The sequence below is a fragment of the Muscardinus avellanarius genome (assembly GCF_963383645.1).
Source record: "Muscardinus avellanarius genome assembly, chromosome: 4".
In the NCBI taxonomy this organism is placed as follows: Eukaryota; Metazoa; Chordata; class Mammalia; order Rodentia; family Gliridae; genus Muscardinus; species Muscardinus avellanarius.
The window spans coordinates 128807609-128830412 of NC_137789.1; the positions used below are offsets into that span (position 1 = coordinate 128807609).

General features: G+C 40.3%; 1 protein-coding gene across 1 annotated transcript in view; it reads left to right on the top strand.

Annotated features, from left to right (window-relative positions):
* ENTPD1 (ectonucleoside triphosphate diphosphohydrolase 1) overlaps window positions 1-22244 on the top strand; it is a gene marked incomplete at both ends in the record, with an annotated part of 61415 nt that extends 39171 nt beyond the window's left edge. The window contains 3 exons of the mRNA XM_080694841.1: window positions 3848-3985; window positions 6208-6398; window positions 21860-22244. Of these exons, the coding sequence (XP_080550967.1) occupies window positions 3848-3985; window positions 6208-6398; window positions 21860-22244 (714 nt within the window). The remainder of the gene's footprint in view (window positions 1-3847; window positions 3986-6207; window positions 6399-21859) is intronic.
* Window positions 22245-22804: the final 560 nt, after the last annotated feature.

Here is a 22804-nt window from a genome sequence, read left to right on the forward strand (position 1 = left end):
ATGGCTGTACTAATTTACATTCCTACCAACAGTATAGAAGAGGTCTCCTTTCTCTGCATCCTCACCATCACTTGTTATTTCTGTCTCTTTCTAACTGGAGTGAATGATATCTCACTGTGGTTTTGATTTGCATTTCCCTGATGAGAAATACTGAGCATTTTTCATATACATGTTGGTGAACTGTATGTCTTCTACTAAGGATTCAGATCATTTACCCCCGTTTTAGTTGGATGATACGGTGATAGTGATGATGATGATGATTTTGCTGTTTGAATTCCTACATATTCTGGATATTAATAACTTACCAGATGATAGTTTGTGTTTTTCCATTTGGAAGGTCTCCTCGGCTGTGCAAATGCTTCTTTGATATAATCCCACTTGTCTGTTGTTTTGTTTTTACTTTTATTGCCTATGCTTTTGGAGTCCTATTCAATTTTTTTTCTACACTAATGTCTTCGAGTATTCCCCTTTGCCTATCCCTGTAATTTCATAGTTTCAGACCAAACATAAGATCTTTGACCCATTGGGTTGGTTTTTATACGTGGTGAGAGGTAGAAATTTCATTCCATTCTTCTGCATGTGTGTCTCCAGTACAGCACCGTAGCTGCGTGGAGGGCTTTTTCAGGTCAGGGGTGAAGCCTTCAGCTTTAGTTTTGTAGTTAGTGTTTTGTTTTTCTCAGTATCCCCTTGACTAGTGTATGTGTGTGTGTGGTGGGGTTCCATATCAATTTTAGGACTTCTTCTGTGTCTGTAAAGAATCCCATTGGCATTTGGATGGGGACTGCATTGCCATCAGTAGCTTGCTTTAGGTAGTATGATCACTTTAACAATACTAATTCTTCCAATCCATGAATGTAGAGTGCCTTTCCATTTGTGTGTGTATGTGTGTGTATTCTTCTTGAATTTTTTTTCATCAGTGTTTTATAATTTTATTTGTGGAGATCTTTTTCTTCTGTGGTTAAATTTATTTCTATACAGCTGGGTGTGATGGCACACACTTGTAATCCCAGTACTGAGATGAAGCTGAGATGAAGGATTCGGGTTCGTGGCCAGCCTCAGCTACTTAACTTAGTGAGGCCCTCTACAACTTAGTGAGACCCTGTTTCAAAATAAAAAATCAGGCTGGGGGTGTAGCTTGGGGGTAGAATGCTCCTGGGTTTAATCCCCAGCACCATAAAAAAAATTTCTATATATTTTATTATTTTTACAGCTCTTACAAATAGGATTGCTCTCTTGATTTCTCTTAAGCAAGTTTACTATTGGTGTATAAAATGCTACTATTTATGTATGTTGATTTGGTATCATGTTAATTTACTAATTTTTTGATGGGGTATTTAGGGTTTTCTATGTATAAAATCATGCCATCTGCGAACATGCACAGTTTGACTTTTTCTTAATTTGAATGCCATTTATTTCTTTCTCTTGCCTAGTTGCTCTTGCTAAGACTTCCAATACTATGTTGAATATGTGGTGAAAATGGACATCCTTGTTTTGTTCCGAATTTTAAGAGGAAATTCTTTCAGCCTTCCCTGTTCAGTATTATGTCGGTTGTGGGTCTGTCTTATCTAGCCTTTATTATGTTGGGGACCGTCCCTTCTATGCCTAACTTGTGGAAAGAGATACTGAATCTTACAGGAAGTTTTTTCTGCATCCTTTGAGACCCCAGCTAAAAGGTAGGGCTTACAGATGGCATAGTCTTTAGAAGAGGTAAGAAATCTTGGAAAGGCATAGTGGGGAGTCACTATATAAACATTTCACAGAATTCTGAGCATGTAATAATTTTTTTTTTTTGGTACTGGGAGTTGAAACCAGAGGCTTTCTACCTCTGGGCTATACTCCCAGACCTATTTTGTATTTTATTTGAAAACAGGGTCTCACTAAGTTGCTGAGAGCCTCACCAAGTAGCTGAGGCTGGCTTCGAACCTGTGCGATCCTCCTGGCTCAGCCTCCCAAGCGCCGGGATTACAAGCACCTCCACACCTGGCATGTGATAAATGTTTAATGTTAGTTCTCTCTCTGCCCCTTGTGGCCAGGAGGGAATGTCCATCCGAGGAATAGGGCAGCAAAGAACTGTGGGCTGAGATACAGATGTCCGGCCTGTCACCCTCTAATTAAGGGCAGGAGAGGAACAGAGCAGGCCATGGGTAGCTCTGTGTATTCACAACAGCTAGGATGGGCACAGGCAAGGAGTGGAGGGTGGGCAGCTCTCCACATCTCCAGTAGAAAGTAGAGTGACCCAACACACAAAGGTCTCAGCAAGACAACTACTGTGCATTACCTAGATGTTTAAAAAAAGAGAGGTTAAGGGGAATGACAGAAGACAAAAGGTAAGACTTGAACACCTCCCACAATCATTAGCAAAATGCTTCTTAAAGTATGTTCTGGAGCTGCATTTCTCAAACTTTACCATACACATAAGTTACCTGAGAATCCTATTAAAATGCAGATCTTGCCGGGCGTGGTGGTGGTGGCGCACGCTTGTAATCTCCACGCTTGGGAGGCAGAGACAGGAGGATCGTGCAGGTTCGAAGCCAGCCACGCGTGCTGGCTTAGGAGACCCTGTTTCCAAATAAAAATGTAAAAATAGGTCTGGGAGTGTAGCCCGGAGGTAGAAGGGCTTCCAGGAACCCCAGTACCACCACCAAAAAAAAAAAAAAAAAAAAAATGCAGATCTTGAGTTAGCTTGCAATGAACAGGCTTCCAGAGGACGCTGATGCCCAGGGACTAAGCTACAATTCTACTTAGCCATAAAAAAAGAACACAATCATGTCATTTGTAGGAAAATGGATGGAACTGGAGAATACTGTGCTTAGTGAGATTAGCCAGCCACAGAAAGTGAAAGGCCGTGTTTTCACTAATATGGGAGCTAGGGAGAAACTGGGAAAGAAAGAGGATCTCGGATAAATGAGGGGAGACACTAGTGGAATGGGGGAGGAGAATCCAAAGGAAGTGGGGACAGGGCAGAGGAGAAAGGGGAGATCTGATGATAGAAACTATTTGAATAATCCTTTGTTCATACAGGAAGTTATTTGTACTGATGCAAAGATGGCCTATGGAGGGAGCAGGGTGGGAACTGGAGGAAGCACAGCAAATGTGAATGCATGTATGTGTTTGTCACTCTGAACCTCACTATGCCATAGAGTTACATCAGTGCATCAATAAAAGGAGAGGTTAGGGAAGGACAGAGCAGAAAGCAAGGCTTGGGCACTTTCCGCAGCATTAACAGAATGCTTCTTAAAGAAGCCGAGCTGCATTTCTCAAACTTTACAGTGTATGTGAATTACCCGAGAATCATATTAAAATGCAGATTTCGAGTTGATAGTTCTAGAATGAACAAGCTCCTGGGGGACACTGATGTTCTCAGTCCAGGGACCAAGCAGTGTGGTGAGGCTTTTGTGAACATTATTTTAAGATTCTTATAGAGGCTCTGAGCCCAAGACTGATCAAGAGCATATGGGAAATTGGTTAAACAAAAATTAATGGATTTATTTTATGCAATATTTTCACAGCTTTTAATATGCTAATGTGATTACAAAATTCCACGTTTAGGGGACAAAACCATACTAAAATGAACTGTTTCTAAACCTACTAGATCATGGGAACTACTTTTTTTCCTGGAGCACCTATTAATATTGCATAGATTTTATGTAGAAAAAGCTTTTTTAGAGGACCCCAAACTAAAACCCAACACCCACCCTCCCCAGAGCCTCTGAGAGCAACAGCCTTAGGCCCGGGTCACCTGGGGCTTTTGCTTCTTTCATTAGGTCTAGTAATAATAATAAAAAACAGAGGTCTAAGGGGAGGTGCCTGTCAGACAAGTATGATATTTCCTTCACTCCACTTCTAGGTAAAGGCATCTTTTCCTGAAGTAAAAGAGAAGTACCTGAGTGAATACTGCTTCTCTGGTATCTACATCCTCGCTCTCCTTCAGCAAGGCTATCATTTCACAGAAAGGTCCTGGGATACCATTCACATTTTTGATAAGGTAATTTGGGTGTTTGTTGGGTTGTGGGGAGGTTGGATGTTTGTGACTAAAGCAGCTTTGAGCTTGAAAATGTGGTGGTTGCCAGGTGTGATGGCACACACTTGTAATCCCCATACTTGGGAGGCTGAGACAGGAGGATTGTGCAGTTTCAAAACCATCCTCAGCTACTTAGTGAGGCTCTCAGGAACTTAGTGAGACCTGTTTCCAAATAAAATATAAAATAGGTCTGGGAGTGTAGCCCGGATTTAGAAAGCCCCTGAGTTCCATCCCCAGTACCACAAAAAAGAAAGAAAGAAAGAAAGAAAGAAAGAAAGAAAGAAAGAAAGAAAGAAAGAAAATGAGCAGGCGTGGTGGCGCATGCTTGTAATCCCTGCGCTTGGAAGGCGGATACAGGAGGATTGCACAGGTTCGAAGCCAGCCTTGCTGGCTTAAGAGACCCTGTTTCCAAATTTAAAAAAAAGTGTATATATATATATATATATATATAGATATAGATATAGATATAGATATATAGATATATAGATATATAGTCTGGGAGTGTAGCCCAGAGGTAGAAGGGTTTCCAGGAACACAGTGCCACAAGAAAGAAAGAAAGAAAGAAAGAAAGAAAGAAAGAAAGAAAGAAAGAAAGAAAGAAAGAAAGAAAGAAAGAAATGTGGTGGTCAACCTGACTTAAGTTTTGGCCTGATGCCAGGTTTTACCATTCAAAATCCAAGGTGGCATGTGAGGCAATCCTTGCTGGAAAAATCAACCGGCTATGAGTGCTAAGGAGAGCTACCTGCATTCTCAGTTATACCTCGTTACACACTGAATAGTGACTGTTTCTCATAAAACAAAAATAGGATATTAAAGTAATATAACAGCATTTCAGCAGCCATAATGATTCCATGTGCTGACTTCAAAAAGGTCCCTCCCCAAAGCCCCTTCCACAAGCCAGAGACGGGTTATCATGGTTTCTTATAAGAATTGAAAGCCTTATTGGTTGTTCCTTCAAGGTTCACCAATCCCAAAGCTCTGTGTGAAGAGAGGGGCTAAGTGGCTGTGAATGGGGACTTGGCTTAGAAGCCAAGCTTAGTGTGAGCACTGAAGACGCAAGCTCACTGTTGTGCTTCACCACAGCGCCACCTGCAGGTATCGAGGAGAGAAAATTTACATCATCTGCGTGCTGGATGAAAAATATCAAGGGCAGGGTTCCCCTGAGTTTTTTTTTTTTTTTCTGCTAATGGAAATAAACGTTTTATTTCCCCCTCCCTTTTTTTGTGGCACTGGGGTTCCTGGAAGCCCTATTACCTCCGGGATACACTCCCAGACCTATTTTGTATTTTTTTTATTTGGAAACAGGGTCTCTTAACCCAGCGAGGCTGGCTCCGAACCAGCGCCATCCTCCTGTCTCCGCCTCCCAAGAGCCGGGATTATAAGCGTGCACCACCACACCCGGATTATCCCCTTTTTAAATAGTGATTTCAAGCAAAACAAAACATGAATCAAAGAGCAACAGAAGCCACAAAGACGCTAGTAGCATTATCTGTACTTCCTAGTTTTTCTACTGTGACCATGCAGAACTCAAGTAATAAAAAACATTTCCAAATTTATTATTTCAAGATCACCTATATGCCAATAAGTTCAGAGGTGACTGGAAATTATTCCTATGAAGATGGAAGGGTCAGAACCTGTTTTGTCTTTAATAAGCATCCTTTCCAATGCACATGCATGGTCCACTGACCTCCATAAAGTAAGATTGATTTGCTTAGATTATTTCAAAGCTTTTCCCTAAGTGAATCATATAGAAGCCCTGGTTTTGTACAGATGAGTTTCTTGGCCTGACAAATACGTAAAAGGCCAGAGACAATTCTTACTCTGTCATCCTTTTGCCTACTTCCTGCCACCCCCATCCCTCTTCCCTACCCTCCACATTCATACAAACAAGAATATTAAGTTCCAAAGGTCTATTAAAGTTCTTTTGGGGCTAGAAAATAGAATTGGGCATTCATTCACCAAATTCCTTTCTGAAATTTGGAAATATAGTAACAAGGCTCCAAACTTTTAAAAAACACTTGCTCCTATTCTCCCTGCAATCATATTCCCCTAGGGAGTATAAGTTTAGCCCCTTTAGAAAACTACAGGGGTGGTCTCCACCTGTCAGTTGTGCAGTGTATGGATGGGATGGCACGAAAGATCATCTCCTGGGACTGTAAACAACAGATCTTCCCCTCTGTTTGCAGGTCAAGGGCAGCAGTGTGGGGTGGACTTTGGGCTACATGCTGAACCTGACCAACATGATCCCAGCTGAGCAGCCGACCTACCCATCTTTCTCCCACTCTACCTACGTCTTCCTCATGGTCCTCTTCTCTATGATCCTAGCTGCAGGGATCATCCTATCCGTGTGCTTCTTCAAAAAGCCTGCATATTTTTGGTCAGAAATGGAATAGCAGGAGCAGCTGAAATCCATTGGCTGAAGTGGGAAAAAAAAAAAAACCCACAACTTTCCCAGGGAGAACTTTCCTCCACACAGCAGTGCTTGCCGGGGTCCATCTTGGCCAACATGAAACTTCCTTGGCTTTTGCTGAAGCAATTCCTTGGGAGGAATTAAAGAAATACCTCCTTCTCTGCCTCAAGAACTGCCTGACAGACATTATCTCTTTTGAGAGAGTCTTCCACCTGCCCTATTTCTCCTTTGTACTTTGTGCTTGTTTGGTCTCAAAGACCTGCCATCAGTGTTTCATGATTTTTGCTTTATAAAAAAAAATAATATTGACTTTGTCTAGAAGAAATGAGAGTCCTGAGTCCTGTGCTGGGAAGTTGAGCTGGCTAAAAGAAGAATCTCAGGAACTGGTCCAGCCATCTTCTTTAAGAATCTCTCTCTCCCTCCTTCCCATTTACTAAGAAAGGCATGTGGGGAGAGCAGACCCAAATTCCATACCCAGTCTACCCTTTTGGTAGGAGAATTTTCTAGAGTAAAAAGGCCAAAGAGTTTTGCAAGGGAATTTATGTGCTCATACAGTTAATCCCTTGAAATACGGACACGTGGCTGAGTCACATACTCCTAGGTGATGCCAAAATGCTACCAAGAATTTTTTTTTTTTTTTTTTTTTTGGTGGTACTGGGGTTCCTGGAAGCCCTTCTACCTTTGGGCTACACTCCCAGACCTATTGTATATTTTTGAAACAGGGTCTCTTAAACCAGCGCGGCTGGCTTCGAACCTGCGCAATCCTCCTGTCTCTGCCTCCCAAGCACAGGGATTACAAGCGTGAGCTACCACACCCAACCCAAGAAATTTTTAAAAAGCAGATACATAGAGCCGGGGGTGGTGGCGCACGCTTGTAATCGTCGCGCTTGGGAGGCTGAGACAGGAGGATTGCACAGGTTCAAAGCCAGCCTCAGCTACTTAGTGAGGCTCTCTCAGCAACTTAGTGAGACCCTGTTTCTAAATAAAATATAAAATGGGTGTGAGTATAGCCCGGAAGTAGAAAGCCTCTGGGTTCCACCCCCAATACCACCAAAAAAAAAAAAAAAAAAAAAGCAGATACACATATAGGCATTTGGATATCAGCACATATTATGTGGTAGGTATACACATGTTAGGAAGAAAAATACAGAACTCAGGGTTGGAAAAATGTGTCCTTCAATGCAACTTTTGGAATATGTTATTATATTAAAATACACATAAAACTCACCATTTTAGCACTCAATTCAGTACAAGTCAGTGGCATTTAGTACCTTTACAATACTGTGCAAACCTCAGTATTAATTCAATAGCATTTCATTGGTCATAGACAAGACCACCCCTGAGTAGGCTCAAACTACAAACCTTTTGGTTAGCAGCTAAATGTGCTAACCAGCTGCACCACAGAGATAGCTCATGGAGTTTTAAAGCCATGCCACATCTTATTGTCCCAAGATTAATTCAGTGATTGGGTGGCATGAGATGGAATAAAATGATCGGGTGGCATTAGTGTGGCACACCTTTGCCCTTTCACGATCTTTATACATCAAAATATGCTGAGATTGCTGGGTGTGGTGACACACACTTGTAATCCCAGCATTCAGGAGGTGGAGACCAGAGGATCGCAGTTTGCAGACAGCCTCAGCTACTTAGCGAAGGCTTCTGCAACTCAATGAGACCCTGGTTCAAAAAATAAAAAGGCTTAAAAAATAGGACTGGGGTGTAGCTTGGAGATAGAATGCCCCTGGGTTCCACCCCTAGTGCCACACACACAAAAAACGTGCCAGGGTCTAGGCACTGGTGGTGCATGCCTATAATACCAATACTTTAAAGGCTGAAACAGAAGGATTGCAGGTTTGAAGTCAGCCTCAGCAACTTAGAATGTTTCAAATTATAAAAAAATAAAAATAAAAGGGCTGGTGGTGTAGCTCCGAGGTAGAATACTCTGGGTTCAGGCTCCAGTATCAATAAATAACAACAATAATATGTCAGGAACCAAGTCTGAAAGTGTTGTTGCCACCTTTGTCACACGAAGTTGGGCTTTTTTTACTTATTTCATGTAATATTTTATGGAAGAAGTGGTTATCAGCCTTATCATGAAAACACAAAGAGAACCTATGTCTATTTTCTTTAATGATGCTGCAAAAATTACCTGTTGAGCAGGACTGAGCAATGATATATTGTTCTTACCTTGTACCAAGATATCTGTCCACTTCTGGATCTGGGGACTGACTGTTGAGCTATCAGTCTGAAGAAGGTCACCATTACCATTCCTAATACCCATGGCAGAGCTCAAACTCAAACTCACATCTTCTGCGCCAAGCACATTGCTTTTTCTTGTCTAAATACTTATTTCAGCAAGATGGAATTGGAATACACAAGTTTCCTTCAGAGAACACAAATCATTTCTTTTTCCATCATTTATGTCTTGCTTAATTTTTTTTTTCTTTAAGGTATTTGGGCCTCAAACTCCACTTGTAAAAATCTGAAATTAAGCTGGGCGCGATGGTGCCTGCCTGCCATCCCAGTACTTGGGAAGCCAAGACAAGAGGATCACAGGTTCGAGGTCAGCTTCAGTAACTTAGTGAGAACCTGTTTCAAGATAAAAGAATGAAAAAGTGGCTGGGGGTGTAGCTTGAAGGTAGAAAGCCCCTGGTTCAATCCCCAGTACAAAATAAAATAAAATAAAAATAAAAATCTGAAATTATGGAGAAATTTATCAAGCACAATCTAATTTCAATTCTACTGGGGGACCTTTCATTTTGAGGCATATCCACAAGTCTGCATTGGGCCATTCTGGGTGGAGAAGGCCAAATAAGATAGGTTACTATAACTAACTTTAATATTGGATTGGCCAGTGGTTACAAATGATTACTATTCATCACTGGACTTTGACCCAAGACATAAAACATGGTTCTGACTGGTAATCTCATTCTTTTATTAAGTGGGGAATTTTTTTTTTTTGGTCTACAAACCAACAGGGGTAGAAGAAGTTATTTCTATAGAAAAAAGAATGAAGCTACTTAATTAGGCTATGTGTGTGTGTGTGTGTGTGTGTGTGTGTGTGTGTGAGAGAGAGAGAGAGAGAGAGAGAGAGAGAGAGAGAGAGAGTATGTGTGTGTGTCAGAAAGAGAAAAATATTTCAACTTATCCATTTCTTAAATTATTAAGAACCACATATAAATTAGTAGTATGATAGAAATAATTTTATAAATAAATGTTTTTAAACGTACACTTCAACACAACTAAGGAAAGTTTAAGAAAATGTTGAAATACAAAATATTTTCATTTCAACAAGTAATCAATATAGAATTATTAATGAAATGTTTTTGAATAGTAAGTTTTCAAAATCCAATGTGGATATTGCACTTATAGGACATCTTAATTATGACTAGCTATACTTCAAATGTTCAACATAAATCATATGTGGCCAGTGCTACCATATTGGACAGTATATGTCTAAAAAATAAATTCAAAGTTAAAAATACAGGTTATAAGCCCTCAATGTCTTTCCCTTGTGTGTATGGGAGGGAGGGGGTTTAAACAGATAAAAGATACTGTAATGTTCTTACTATCATATTCATTACATTGAAGTTTAATATTATACTTTTTTTTGTGGTACTGGGGATGGAACCCAGGGCATTCTACCTTCAAGCTATATGCCCTCCCCCCGCCTTATTTTTTATTCTTTATTTTAAAACAGTGTCTCACTGAGTTGCATAGGGCCTCACTAAGTTGCTGAGGCTGTCTATGAACCTGGATCTTCCTGCCTCAGCCTCCCAAATGATGGGATTACAAGTGTGAACCACCACACCTGGCTTAATATTATTCTTAAACAAACTTTTAAGATCCTAACTAAGAATTTCACTATATTCTTAAGGTCATACTACTTTCATGTGAAGGTAAAGATGCCAGTTATTTAGACCAAGTTATCTAATGAAAGACTTTGGGACAATTTCACTGAGATTCAAAGATAATATGGGATAATTCTTGATGCTTGTATTCCTCAAAATGAAAATTTGAATATTAAAATAAAGCTTAGTCTCTCCCCCCCCCCCCGGTTCTACTTTTTTTTGTGTGTGTGTGGCACTGGGGTTCCTGGAAGCCCTTCTACGGATGGGCTACACTCCCAGACCTATTTTTTATATTTTTGAAACAGAGTCTCTTACGCCAGCGCGGCTGGCTTCGAACCTGCGCGATCCTCCTGTCTCCGCCTCCCGAGCGCGGGGATTACAAGCGTGCGCCACCATGCCCAGCTGCATTCTACCTTTGAACTACACTCTACCCCTATATTTTGTTTCTTTTTATTTTGAAGCAGGGTCTCACTAAGTTGCAGAGGGCCTCACTAAGTAGCTGAGGCTGGCTGCAAACCTGGATCCTCCTGTTTCAGCCTCCCAAGTACTGGGATTACAAGCGTGTGCCACCATGCCTGGCTAGTTCAGTCCTTTTTTTTTTTTTTTTTTTTTTTTTTTTTTTTTGGTGGTACTGGGGTTCCTGGAAGCCCTTCTGACTCCGGGCTACACTCCCAGACCTATTTTATACTTTTTTTTTTTTTTAATGTGGAAACAGGGTCTCTTAAGCCAGCACGGCTGGCTTCGAACCTGCGCAATCCTCCTGTCTCCGCCTCCCAAGCGCGGGGATTACAAGTGTGCGCCACTACGCCTGGCAAGTTCAGTCTTTTAAAAGCTCACAGAACAAAGCTATCCAAATAAAATTAAAATTTTATACGAAAATGTATTTCCTTTTATTGTCAATTTAAAAGAGAGCTGAATTTTGCCAAAATTGGCCTGGTCCCTCTCTGATTCAGATTCCAGCAGTTGCTATCTTGTTAGAATGTGATAGTAGCTCATAATTAGCTGTGCTCACTAGCCATGTTTTTTTTCAGTTGGTAATGACAATTTCTTTGTTTTATATACTACCCTCAAAGTTTTGCTGACTTATCACAGTAAGCAGTGATTTCATGTGTATGCATCTACAAGCCAGCCAGGCAGCTCGACTTCAGGTGGAAAGTCTGATCAGGCCTCTTATATGGACCTCTTATTCTCCTTGCACAGTGGATTCTTGGGGGTTGCTCTCATGCTGAGTGTAGGAGTTCATGACAGTGAAAGTAGGGTGTCTCTTAAGGCCTCTTCCAAGACAGACCCCTTGACACCTCTATCCATTCTATTGACCAAGTTCTATGACTAAGCTTGAGATCAGCAAGGTAGAGAAATACTAGATTGATGTTCATAAAAATACAAGCTTGCCGGGCGTGGTGGCGCATGCTTGTAATCCCTGCGCTTGGGAGGCTGAGACAGGAGGATCGCAGAGGTTTGAAGCCAGCCTCAGCTACTTAATGAGGCTCTCAGCAACTTAGTGAGACCCTGTTTCCAAATAAAATAGAAAATAGGTCTGGGAGTGTGACCCGGAGGTAGAAAGCCCCTGGGCTCTACCCCCAGTACCACAAAAAAAAAAAAAAAACAGCTTAATCACATTGTGAAATCACCAGCTGAAATCACTGCTGCCTTTCCACTGCCCACAAAATAAAGGCAAAGTCCTTAGCAGACGTTGGAGGCTTCAGCAAGCCGTGGTGGTCAGCTCTCTCCAGCTCACTTCGCACTGCCCACTTCTGATGACCCTCATCCTTCAGCCAGGGGACTGGTTCTCCCAAACACACTATTCAGGTTGTTATCTCAACTTGGAATGCCCTTGTCCCCCTATACTTTCAGAGCTCAGCTCAAATTCTACTCCTATCCTGAAGCCTTCAATCTCCAAATCAGATGCTTCCTTGTGCTACCAAAACCTTACACTTGGGCCTCCATTACAGAACTCAGACCATTCTGTTCAGTATATGGATTATGTTCTTTTGGGCAAATAATGTGACCTATTTCTTTTAGAAAAGGAAGGCTCTGGGATATTTTAGCAAGGTCTGTGGTAACAGTTCTAGCCAGCCTTCCTGTTCACTTCCAGACCAATTACAAACTGTTTCTGATAGGCTAGTCCATGCCATCATTTCTGCCTCTTTATCTGTGTTATATTTATTTATGTTATCTTTTTTGGTTTGGTTTTGGTGCTGGGGATTGAACCCAAGAGCAGTCTACCTCTGAGCTATATCCTCAGCCCTTTTTATTTTTTATTTTGAAACAAGGTCTTACTAAGTTGCTGAGGCTGGCCTTGAACCTGTGATCCTTCTGTCCCAGCCTCCTAAGTACTGGAATTATAGGCATGTGCTACCACACCTAGCACCAGCCCAACTCCTGGTTCCTCAATGAAGCTTTATTTGCCTACTCTAGTCACATAGACCTTTTAATATGCATTTAGTTTCTGTATAGTTCAACATGTAGCACTTGACTGTACATATTATTAAAGTATAAGTTTACAGATTAGAACCAACCGGAAGACATCATACTTATCAACTGAATGTAAATTTTAAAAATCACCCAGGGATCTTGTTGAAATAATAATTATTTGATTTTAATGAATAAATAATGATTCAGCGAATCTGGTTCTACATTTCAAACAATGCCTGTACTGTTGTCCAGGGACCACACTTGGGGTACCACAGATAGAGACCACTTTATCATTCCATGGACTTTCTTTTACTGGCTCTAAGATATAGGGTCAGCTACCACCTGACTGTTGTCCATCATAAGCAGCTTTTCTCGCAGTGTGTTAGCTGAAGTGCCCTTAACAAAGCTTACTTCCCTTTCAGAACAGTCCGAGTGTTTGTCAGTTTTCTGTGCCTCAGATTCCTTCCTGGCTTGCCCTCTGCTTTGGAGAAATCACTGTATCACACTCAATGCACACCTGGCATCCTTCAAGGGATTTCTCCCAGCTCTCTTGCCCTATTCCCAGCTTTCACCAACCACCTTTAGAGGCCCACAGGAAAGAGTTGAGGTAATACTTTCTGCCAGCCCACATGGAACCTTTAAAAATTGTCTAAAAGTTTAGCTGGTTTCTTATTTTTCTTGTCTATGGTAGATTTCTTCCATCTCCTGTTACTCTACTAGAGATGAAAAAGCTAGTCACTTTCAGGAATTCACTGTCGATAGGCCCTATGATTTTATACTTTAAACATTAACCCAATGATTGAAGCTACAATTTCTTGACATATGCACATAATAATCATCTGAAAAATGAGTAAATAAATCCTAAGACAATTATTACATTTTGAATATTTTATTTTTAAATTCCAACTATTTCTAATGAATAAATAATTGTATTTTATGGGATACAAGGTGATGCTTTGATCTATTTATGCATTGAAGAAAGATTCAAAATCACACTAATTAACATATTCATCACTTCACCAACATCAATTTTATATGATGAAGACATTAAAAATCTATTATTCTAGCCAGGTGTGGTGGTGCACGCTTGTAATCCCAGCATCTGGGAGGCTGAGACAGGAGGATCGTGGTATAAGGACAGCCTCAGCTACTACTTAGTGAGGCCCTTTGCAACCTAGACACCCTGTTTCAAAATAAAGAACTACATAATAGGCAAAATATGGAACCAACCTAACTCTCCATCAACAGATGAATGGATTGCAACATTATGGGAAATACACACAATGGAATTCTATTCAGCTATAAAGAAGAACAAAATCGTGGCATTCGCAAAAAAGATGGAAAGATCTGAAGAAGATTATGTTAAGTGAGATCAGCTAAGCACAGAAAGAGAAGGGACATAAGTTTTCTCTAATATGCCCAAACTAGGGAGTGGTGGGGATACCAGAGGGACTCCAGATAATGGAGGGGAAATCTAAGCAAAGCAAGAATGGAAGGAGAGGAGAGGAAAAAGGCTGAGGTTGATTAATAGAGGAGCTACACTCAAATATGTATAAAAGTATGAATATAGTGTGGTTAACCTGGACATTCAGTGTTGGAAACGGGGGAAGGGGAAGGAGGGAAGGGGAAATGGGGGAGTGGGGAAGAGGGCACAAAGCAGTCTAAATGAATACCATTTTCAATATGTTCCACATATAAATTAAATTAAATTTAAAAATATTAAAAAATGTATATCTGACTACTAAACTGCAAGAAAGGTGTGATCCCAAAGCAATTACAAATATAAGAAAACAATGGAATATGTCAAGGACTTTTAGAGTTAGAAAAAACTGACAGATTTTTTTAAAAATGTTAAGAGCCAAGGAAATGTAAAACCCAGTAAATTGTCAATTTGAGTGGAAGTTGCAAGTATCTGTGAGAATAATAAAAAGTAGATAATGTAAGAAGGGGGAAAATTAAAGAATTAAAAAAATAGAGCTGGGGGTGTACACAGAGGTAGAATGCCCCTGGGTTCCATACCCAGTACTGCAAGAAAAAGAAATCTATTCTTCTAGTAGGAAATTGTGTGTTTTTTATATGAAGTTTGCAACCTGAAATGCAATTTGTTATGATGCATAATGAAGCCTCAATAAATCACATAGATTTCCAGTTTTGAAAAGCAACAAATATTTATAGTACACATCATTTTCCTTAGGTATATGTAAAAGTACTTTTTTTTTTTTTTACTTTAAGGGCATAATTTTTATTAACATGGTATCCCTGAGAGGCAGACTTTTTTTTTTTTTTTTTTTTTGCGGTACTGGGGAGTGAACCCAGGGACATTCTACCTCCAACCTCCAAGCTACATTCCCAGTCCCAGTCCTATTTTTCATTCATTATTTTGAAACAGGGTCTCACTAAGTAGCTGAGGCTGGCTGCGAATCTTGACCCGCCTGTCTCAGCCTCCCAAGTACTGGGATTACAAACCTGTGCCACCACACCGGGCCTATTTAATTTTTTTAATTTTTTTAATTTATTTATTTTAATTGGTGCACTGTATTCATACATCATAGTGGGATACATACTTTTGTAGACATACATGCACACATTGCCCTGTCAGCCCCCACCCGATCCCCACCCCATTCTCTCCCTATCCCCCCTCCCATGCTTGGCTTAGTGATTGACATCTAGTATTATAGCAAATTATCAAAAATTAAAAATGATAGTCTCACATAACAGTTTCATTTGTCTGATACCAAGCTTTTGATGACTTAAAGATAACATTTCAATATTTCTTTTTGCTTTCTTTCTTACCAGGGAATCTATTTTTTCTATTTTTTAGGTGAAACTATCATATATTTATATATTTATTTTTCAGAAAAAAAATCTATCCTAATATGGAATATGAACTCTACGTACCCAAAACGATCTTGAAAAAGAACAAAGCTAGAAGATATATATTTTCTGATTTCAAACCATATAAAGCTACAATAATTGAAACAGTGTAGTACTATTCTAAAGGCAGATATATAAACCATTGGAGTTAAATAAAAGCCTAGACCTAAATTCTTCCCTATATTGTCAAGTTATTTTTGACAAGGTTTCCACGAACATTTGGTGGTAGAAATAATAATCTTTTAACTAAATATTGTTTAAAAATAATAATTACATGGAAAAGAATAAAATTGGACCCTTACCTAATCCCATATTTGATAAATGAAGGGTTGGACCATATTGTCTCTGTGGTCCTCCAAAAGTTCATATTTAATCATTACCCAAAGTTTGAAGTTTTCATGGTTTGCTTTTCCCTGAAAAAATAGACTTACTAAGAAGTAATGAATTGGCAATCAGAGAGATGCAAATCAAAACTACCCTGAGATTTCACCTAACTCCAACTAGAATGGCAATCATTCAAAACACAAATAACAACAGATGCTGGCGAGGATGTGGAGAAGTGGGAACTCTAAAACATTGTTGGTGGGATTGCAAATTAGTGCAACCACTTTGGAAAACAGTATGGAGAATCCTCAGAAGAATGGGAACAAATCTACCATTTGATCCAGCAATACCACTTCTGGCTATCTACCCAAAAGATAGGAAGCCAAACTACCAAACCAATGCATGTGTATCAATGTTCATAGCTGCACAATTCACCAGAGCCAAACTATGGAACCAGCCACGATGTCCATCAACAGATGAATGGATTACAAAACTGTGGAATATGTACACAATGGAATTTTACTCAGCCATCAAAAAAAAAAAAACTCAATTGCATCATTTTCAGGGAAATGGTTGGAACTGGAGGACATTATGCTAAGTGAGATTAGTCAGTCACAAAAAATAAGAAAGCAGATGCTTTCCCTAATATGTGAGAGTTAGGGAGAAATGGGTCATAGGAGGAACTCTTGAAAGAGGAACTCCTATAGAGGAGCAAACAAGACAACCTAGAGGAGGAGAAAGGAGGGGGGAAGAGGAAAATCTCTAAAACACACAATGTACTTAAACATATCGAAGTCAATCACTAAGCCAAGCAAGGGAGGGAGGGACGGGGAGGGAATGGGGTGGGAATTGGGTAGGGGTTAAATCAGCGATGAGTACATGTTTGTACACACAAGTTTTTTACCCCAATTTGATGTTTGAATATAATGCACCAATAAAAAAAAATTTAAAAGAAAAAAAAAAGAAGTAATGAGGAGGAGATTCAATATCAAATCTCAAACAGTTTTTAGTCTGGTGGAAAGACAAATGATCATACAGTGTCATAAAAGAGGAAATTAGGGACAGAATCATATAGAAAGTAATGGTTGAGAGCCTGCCGCGCTCTCAACCATCCAGGCCGTGTCTGGAGCCAGTGAGGCTGGGCCCAGAGCCTGTCATGCGGCAGGCCTTGGACCTGGGCCTGCTACACAGCAGTGGTCCAGCGGGTCCCTGCAACTGTGTGGCCAGGAAGCACTAGAAGCTGCCACTGCCTCACCTCATCTCTCAGCAGATTCCCAGATCCAAGTGACACCTATTTTAAAAAAAATTGGTTTTGAGTGGATCATCTTGTCAAATTTACTCACCTTCTGGCTTTCAGGATTTCAGTAAGTGGGAATAAGTGTGGAAATTAAAAGGACTTCCAAGGAAGAAAGATACTGTCATTGATAGGATGTGGAGAAATAGAAGCTCTAATACATTGCTGATGGGATTGCAAGTTGGTGCAACCACTTTGGAAAACAGTATGGAAGATCCTCAGAAGAAGGGAAACAAACTTACCATATGTGTCAGCAATACCACCTCTAGATATCTACCAAAAAGAATGAAAACCAAAATACCAAACTAATGCATGAGCAACCATGTTCATAGCTGCACAGTTCATCATTGCCAAACTGTGGAACCAGCCAAGATGTCCTTGAATGGATGAGTAGATTTCAAAACTATGGAATGTGCACACAATAGAATTTTGCCCACCCATAAGGGAGACCAAAATTATGGCATTTACAGTGAAATGTCACAAAAATAAGAAATCAGATGCTTTCCCTAATGTGTGAAAACTAGGGAGAAATGGATAACAGGAGGAACTCTAGACGAAGAAGGGATCCTAAAGAAGAACAATTAATGTGACCTATCTGAGGGGATGGAAGGGGGGAGAGGGAAACTCTTTAAAGCACATGATGTACTTAAACATATCAAAGTCAGTCAGGAAGCCAAGCATGGGTAGGAGGGAGGGGGAGGGACTGGGCAAGGGTTGATTGGGTGATACATGCATGTATACCTCCACAAGTTTTTTTTTATCTCATTAAGATGTATTACTACAATCCACCAATAAAAATTTTAAAAAATTAAATTAAAGAATCAAAAAAGTAATGGCTGAGCAAAAATTTGGGGAAAAGTGGGACAGCCTTCCAGCAAGGAATGGCATGAACAAAAGCTCACAAAAATGAAGGATACAGTGAGCAGTTTAAGAATGGCTCTAATGTAGTGTAGAAAAGAAGCAAAGCTTTGAAAGAATGAACCTATCATGCAGAAAAACTCAGATTGTATTACAGATAAATGGAAAGCAGCGCTTTAGACCTGCATTACAGGAAAGTTGCTCTTGTGATAGTATAAACAACTAGCCAAAAGGAAACAATTTGGAGGAAAAAAAGCTAATGTCAGAGATGTTGGTTGTTTCACACTAGCAATAGGCTCAAAAAATAAAAACAGTTGTTAGGAGGCAGAATCAAATAACCTGCTGCATGTGAGGAATGATTTTTAAAAAATGGAATTTAAGAACTGTAATGTGTTTCGAGAGGAAAGGTTGTTTTGCTTTGTTTTTGGTACTGGGGATGAAACCCAAGGGCACTCTACCTCCGAGATATACCTCCAGCTCCACTTTTTATTCTTTATTTGAAACAGGGTCTCACTGAGTTGCAAAGGGCCTCACTAAGTATCTGAGGCTGGCTGTGAACCATGATCCTCCTCTCTCAGCTTCCCAAATGCTGGAATTACAAGTGTGTGCCACCATGCTCAGCTAAAATTGGTTTTTAATTCCACAGACAATTTGGAAGTTGGATAAGATAAGAAGTCCAAGTTAAAGAAATATTTGGGAGGTATTTCCCCACTGATGATCGGTGATGTTGTGATACTCTTCATAGGGGAACAACCCAAAATGAAGAGAGAAAAAGACCCCCAGAGAGCAACAATGAAGGGAGCTCAGAGGAAAGAGGTTTTCTTGGTTTTCACTTTGTTCTTGTTTTGTTTTCCTAAGATGAACATGTGTTCTTGTGTGCCAAAAAGAAGAAAATGACTTAGAAAGTCCTAGAAAACATACAAAAAATCCCAGAAGAACTGATGTTGGAAATTAAACATAGTCTGAGTGGTGAGAGAACAATAAAACCAGTATTAGAGAAAACTGGAAAGAAAATTACAAATCCAGGAAGCAGTCTAATCAGCCAAAAATAGCCTAGAAACCTACAAAGAGCTACTGGGTTTGGCAGTTACAAGGTCCTTAGTGGCATGATAGACATTGTGGGCAGAGGAGTTAATAGGTAAGGTAGGGGGGAAAAATTACCTTTTCTACAAGTTTGTGTGGAAGACAAAGGGGAGGAGGAGGAAGAGGGGTAGAAGGAGGAGGAAAAATCTTAGTAAAGGGTTTTTTGTTTGGTTGGTTGGTTGTTGATGTTCTTTTTGTTGTTGGAAAAAGACAGAACTGGATCCAGAAGGTAGGGAAAAGGTATACTGAAGTTATTTTTAAAGGCTTAAGTGATGAAACAAGGCCCCTGAAGAGACAAAATATATGGTATCTAAGACACATATAGATCCTCTGAGGATAGAGAGAAAAACATGCCTGTTCTGAGACATGAAATATATTTGTTCATGTTAAGACGTTCTGGTGGTTAATGTTTCAGATTTCATTTCTGAGTTTCTACTGCCTCTGTAAAAGCAAAGCCAGTTGCTGAAAGTCCAAGGTCAAAAGTGGATAGAAAGTTTAAGAACTGATAGTAGTTAAAAGAGTAGCTGTGAGTAGGAAGGGAAAATAATGACTGAGCCAAGGTCTGGACTATGCCATATTGTCATGGCAATAATCTGGTTATGCGATTTGCATTTATACTATTTAGTTACCTTTTATATGAGTTGAAAAAGAAAATGACTAGAATAAACTAGAGAGTATGCTGGACAAACATGGGCGAAACAAAAAAAAAAGCAAGGAAATTTTGGACATGAATACAACTAAATAATGAGCCAAGCCGGGCGTGGTGGCGCACGCTTGTAATCCCCGCGCTTGGGAGGCTGAGACAGGAGGATCGCGCAGGTTCGAAGCCAGCCGCGCGCGCTGGCTTAGGAGACCCTGTTTCCAAATAAAAATGTAAAAATAGGTCTGGGAATGTAGCCCAGAAGTAGAAGGGCTTCCAGGAACCCCAGTACCACCAAAAAAAAAAAAAAAAAAAATGAGCCAAGTACTGTGGCTAGACAAGGAAAAATATCAACTTAGACAGAGGCTGATGATGACAAATGGTGGTCATGGGACAGGGTCTTATGAGAGCAGGAATTAAGCATAAAAATAGAGGGGCCGGCATGGTGGTGCACGCTTGTAATCCCCGTGCTTGGGAGGCGGAGACAGGAGGATCACGCTGGTTTGGAGCCAGGCGTGCTGGCTTAAGAGACCCTGTTTCCACATAAAAAAAGTTTAAAAATAGGTCTGGGAGTGTAGCCCATAGGAGTGTATCCCGGAGGTAGAAGGGCTTCCAGGAACCCCAATACCACCAAAAAATAAATAAATAAATAAATAAATAAATAATTAAAAATAAAAATAAAGGAGAGATAAAGATGAGAAGACTGCTAACATTTATAATTTTCAATATGGAGCCATCTTAAATATGAAGGCCCCACAGATAGTCATGGAATTTAAGGGTATTTAGGATGCTAGACCTGTGAAGCACATTGACTGCTTTAGTTCCCTCAGGATCTTGTAACTGGGAAAAAAGACTAAATTAGGTGTTAAAGTTCTTAGTGAATGTGAGAGAAATGGATAAATTACAGTAAAATGGAGAAATAAAAGGTATATTTAGAGAAGGTTTTTTGTGTTTTTACCAGGGTGGAACAGAATGACCTAGTAACAGCCACATGCAGGTAGAGATGACAAGTGTCAGTTCCAGACCCGTGGAGTGTGGAGCATAGCTTTCCTTGTGGGGAGCTTCTGGGAAAGTGGTGTCCTTAGGAAATAGCCAGGTTCCAAGGAGGAATGTTCTGAGAGAGGAAGAGGGTAGTGAGGAGTTAATTTATGTCACATGGGAGTCCCAGATAAAGACTTGAAAGTCTCTAGAAGAAGGCTGATAGTGAAATAATTAGCAGGTGGAGAAAGTGTGGAGAAGAGGCTACACAAAAGGATAAACTATCTGGGTGGTTGTCAAGCATGAGAGAAACTAGAAGCAGGATCAGATTTACTGATCTCAAATAAAATTCTCCTAATATTATTTTAGTGCTAAGCCACCAGAGACACTGGGACCTTATGTTGGTTACTAAAGTTAAACCTCACTATTAGTTTTTGTTAGTCTATGTTATGATTTGGACATGGACTGTCTCCTAGCAAAGCTCATGTATTGGCAATGCAGACATATTCAGAGTTAAAAATCACTGAATCAGAATTCTAATCTGATAAATCCATGGATGGGTTAATAGGTTGAATGGGCTCACTGGTGGTAACTGTTGGCAGGTAGCTATGGCTGGAGGGAGTGGTCATGGGGCTATGGCCTTAGGGATTGTATTTGTCCCTGCCCTCTTCCTCTGCTTCTCAGCTGCCCTGAGCAGATTTCTTACACAATGTCCTTCACCATGACTGTTCTACCTTGGGATGGGCAGACAATGGATTGAACCTCTACAACCATAAGCCAAAATAAACCCTTGCTTCTCTAGGTTGTTCTCCTCAGGTCTTTTGGTAACAGCAACAAAAACCTAACACTTAATATTCTAAAATAGAAACAATTCTAAGAAACTCGGGCATAAATCTCAGAATAAAAAGATTAATGTTTATGTTATCTTGACATAATATTCAGGTCATAAAATTGAAACTTAAAAACCCATAAAAGCCTTGTATTAGATGAATACAAATTTTAAAGGGTAACTATATAAATAAGTTTGAATGCTTACATTAGAGACTCTAGCTTCAATTCACCTCATGCCTTCTAAGAATCATACATAATAGTACTCTGCTCTCCATTTCAGGATGCAGGGACTTGGCCCTCAATCCTCTATACCGCTGCAGCCATCTTCTCATGAAAAATCCTCTGGGATTATTGACAAGTCGGGTCCCTCCCCCATTCCCTGCAGGAGGCGAAACCCTGGAGAAGGAGGAGGAGACTCTGCTAGGCAAGCAGGCGGACAGTATTGTGAGGCAAGCGATACTGCGAGGCAGACGATATTGTGGGAGAAGCGGCGTTCCCACCCCGAAGATGTATACCTTAAAAAAAGAAGCATTTTCCCTCTAGCCTCGGATGGCCCTGCAGGTCTTCGGGACTGCCCAGCCCCCCATCCCCGAGAGGACCGCAATAAAACTAGTACCGCGCTCCCTGGCCTCTCTCGCCGCTTTTTACTTACTGCACAAACCTAACAATTATAATAGAAAAGCTCTGAAAAATGGGCAAATGGACGGAGTGGCAGAAAGAAATTACTATGAGACTTAAAGTCCCAACTGTCCTGAGCACAAATATAATAACATAATGAGCAATAAAAATCCTTGGTGTGGCTACATTGTCAGAATAATTATAATACCCATTATTTATATGAGCAATAAACAGAATTTTCAGGGGTTGTCAGGATGTTCTATGACAGAAAGTCTTGGAGGAGAACATTAACAAGTTATACAACTTAATAAAATTCATGTGAGCGAGTGGCATAGTCTGTTTCTAAAACTTTATACATTTGTGTACAATCAATTTCTATTTTACAAAATAAAGGTATTCACTGACTCTTCCACAAACAGACTTCTGCAAGGGACCTTATCCCTCCTGGACCAAGGGGCAGAGATGAAGGAAGGACCTGCAAACTCCCGCACCTCAATTCAAGACCAAGCGAGTGGTGTCTCTCAACACGTGTGGCCCATAAGGTCCTTGAGGGCTTGCCCTCCACACATGGCGCTGCCCGCTGGAAGCTGCACTGCGCATGCTCCTG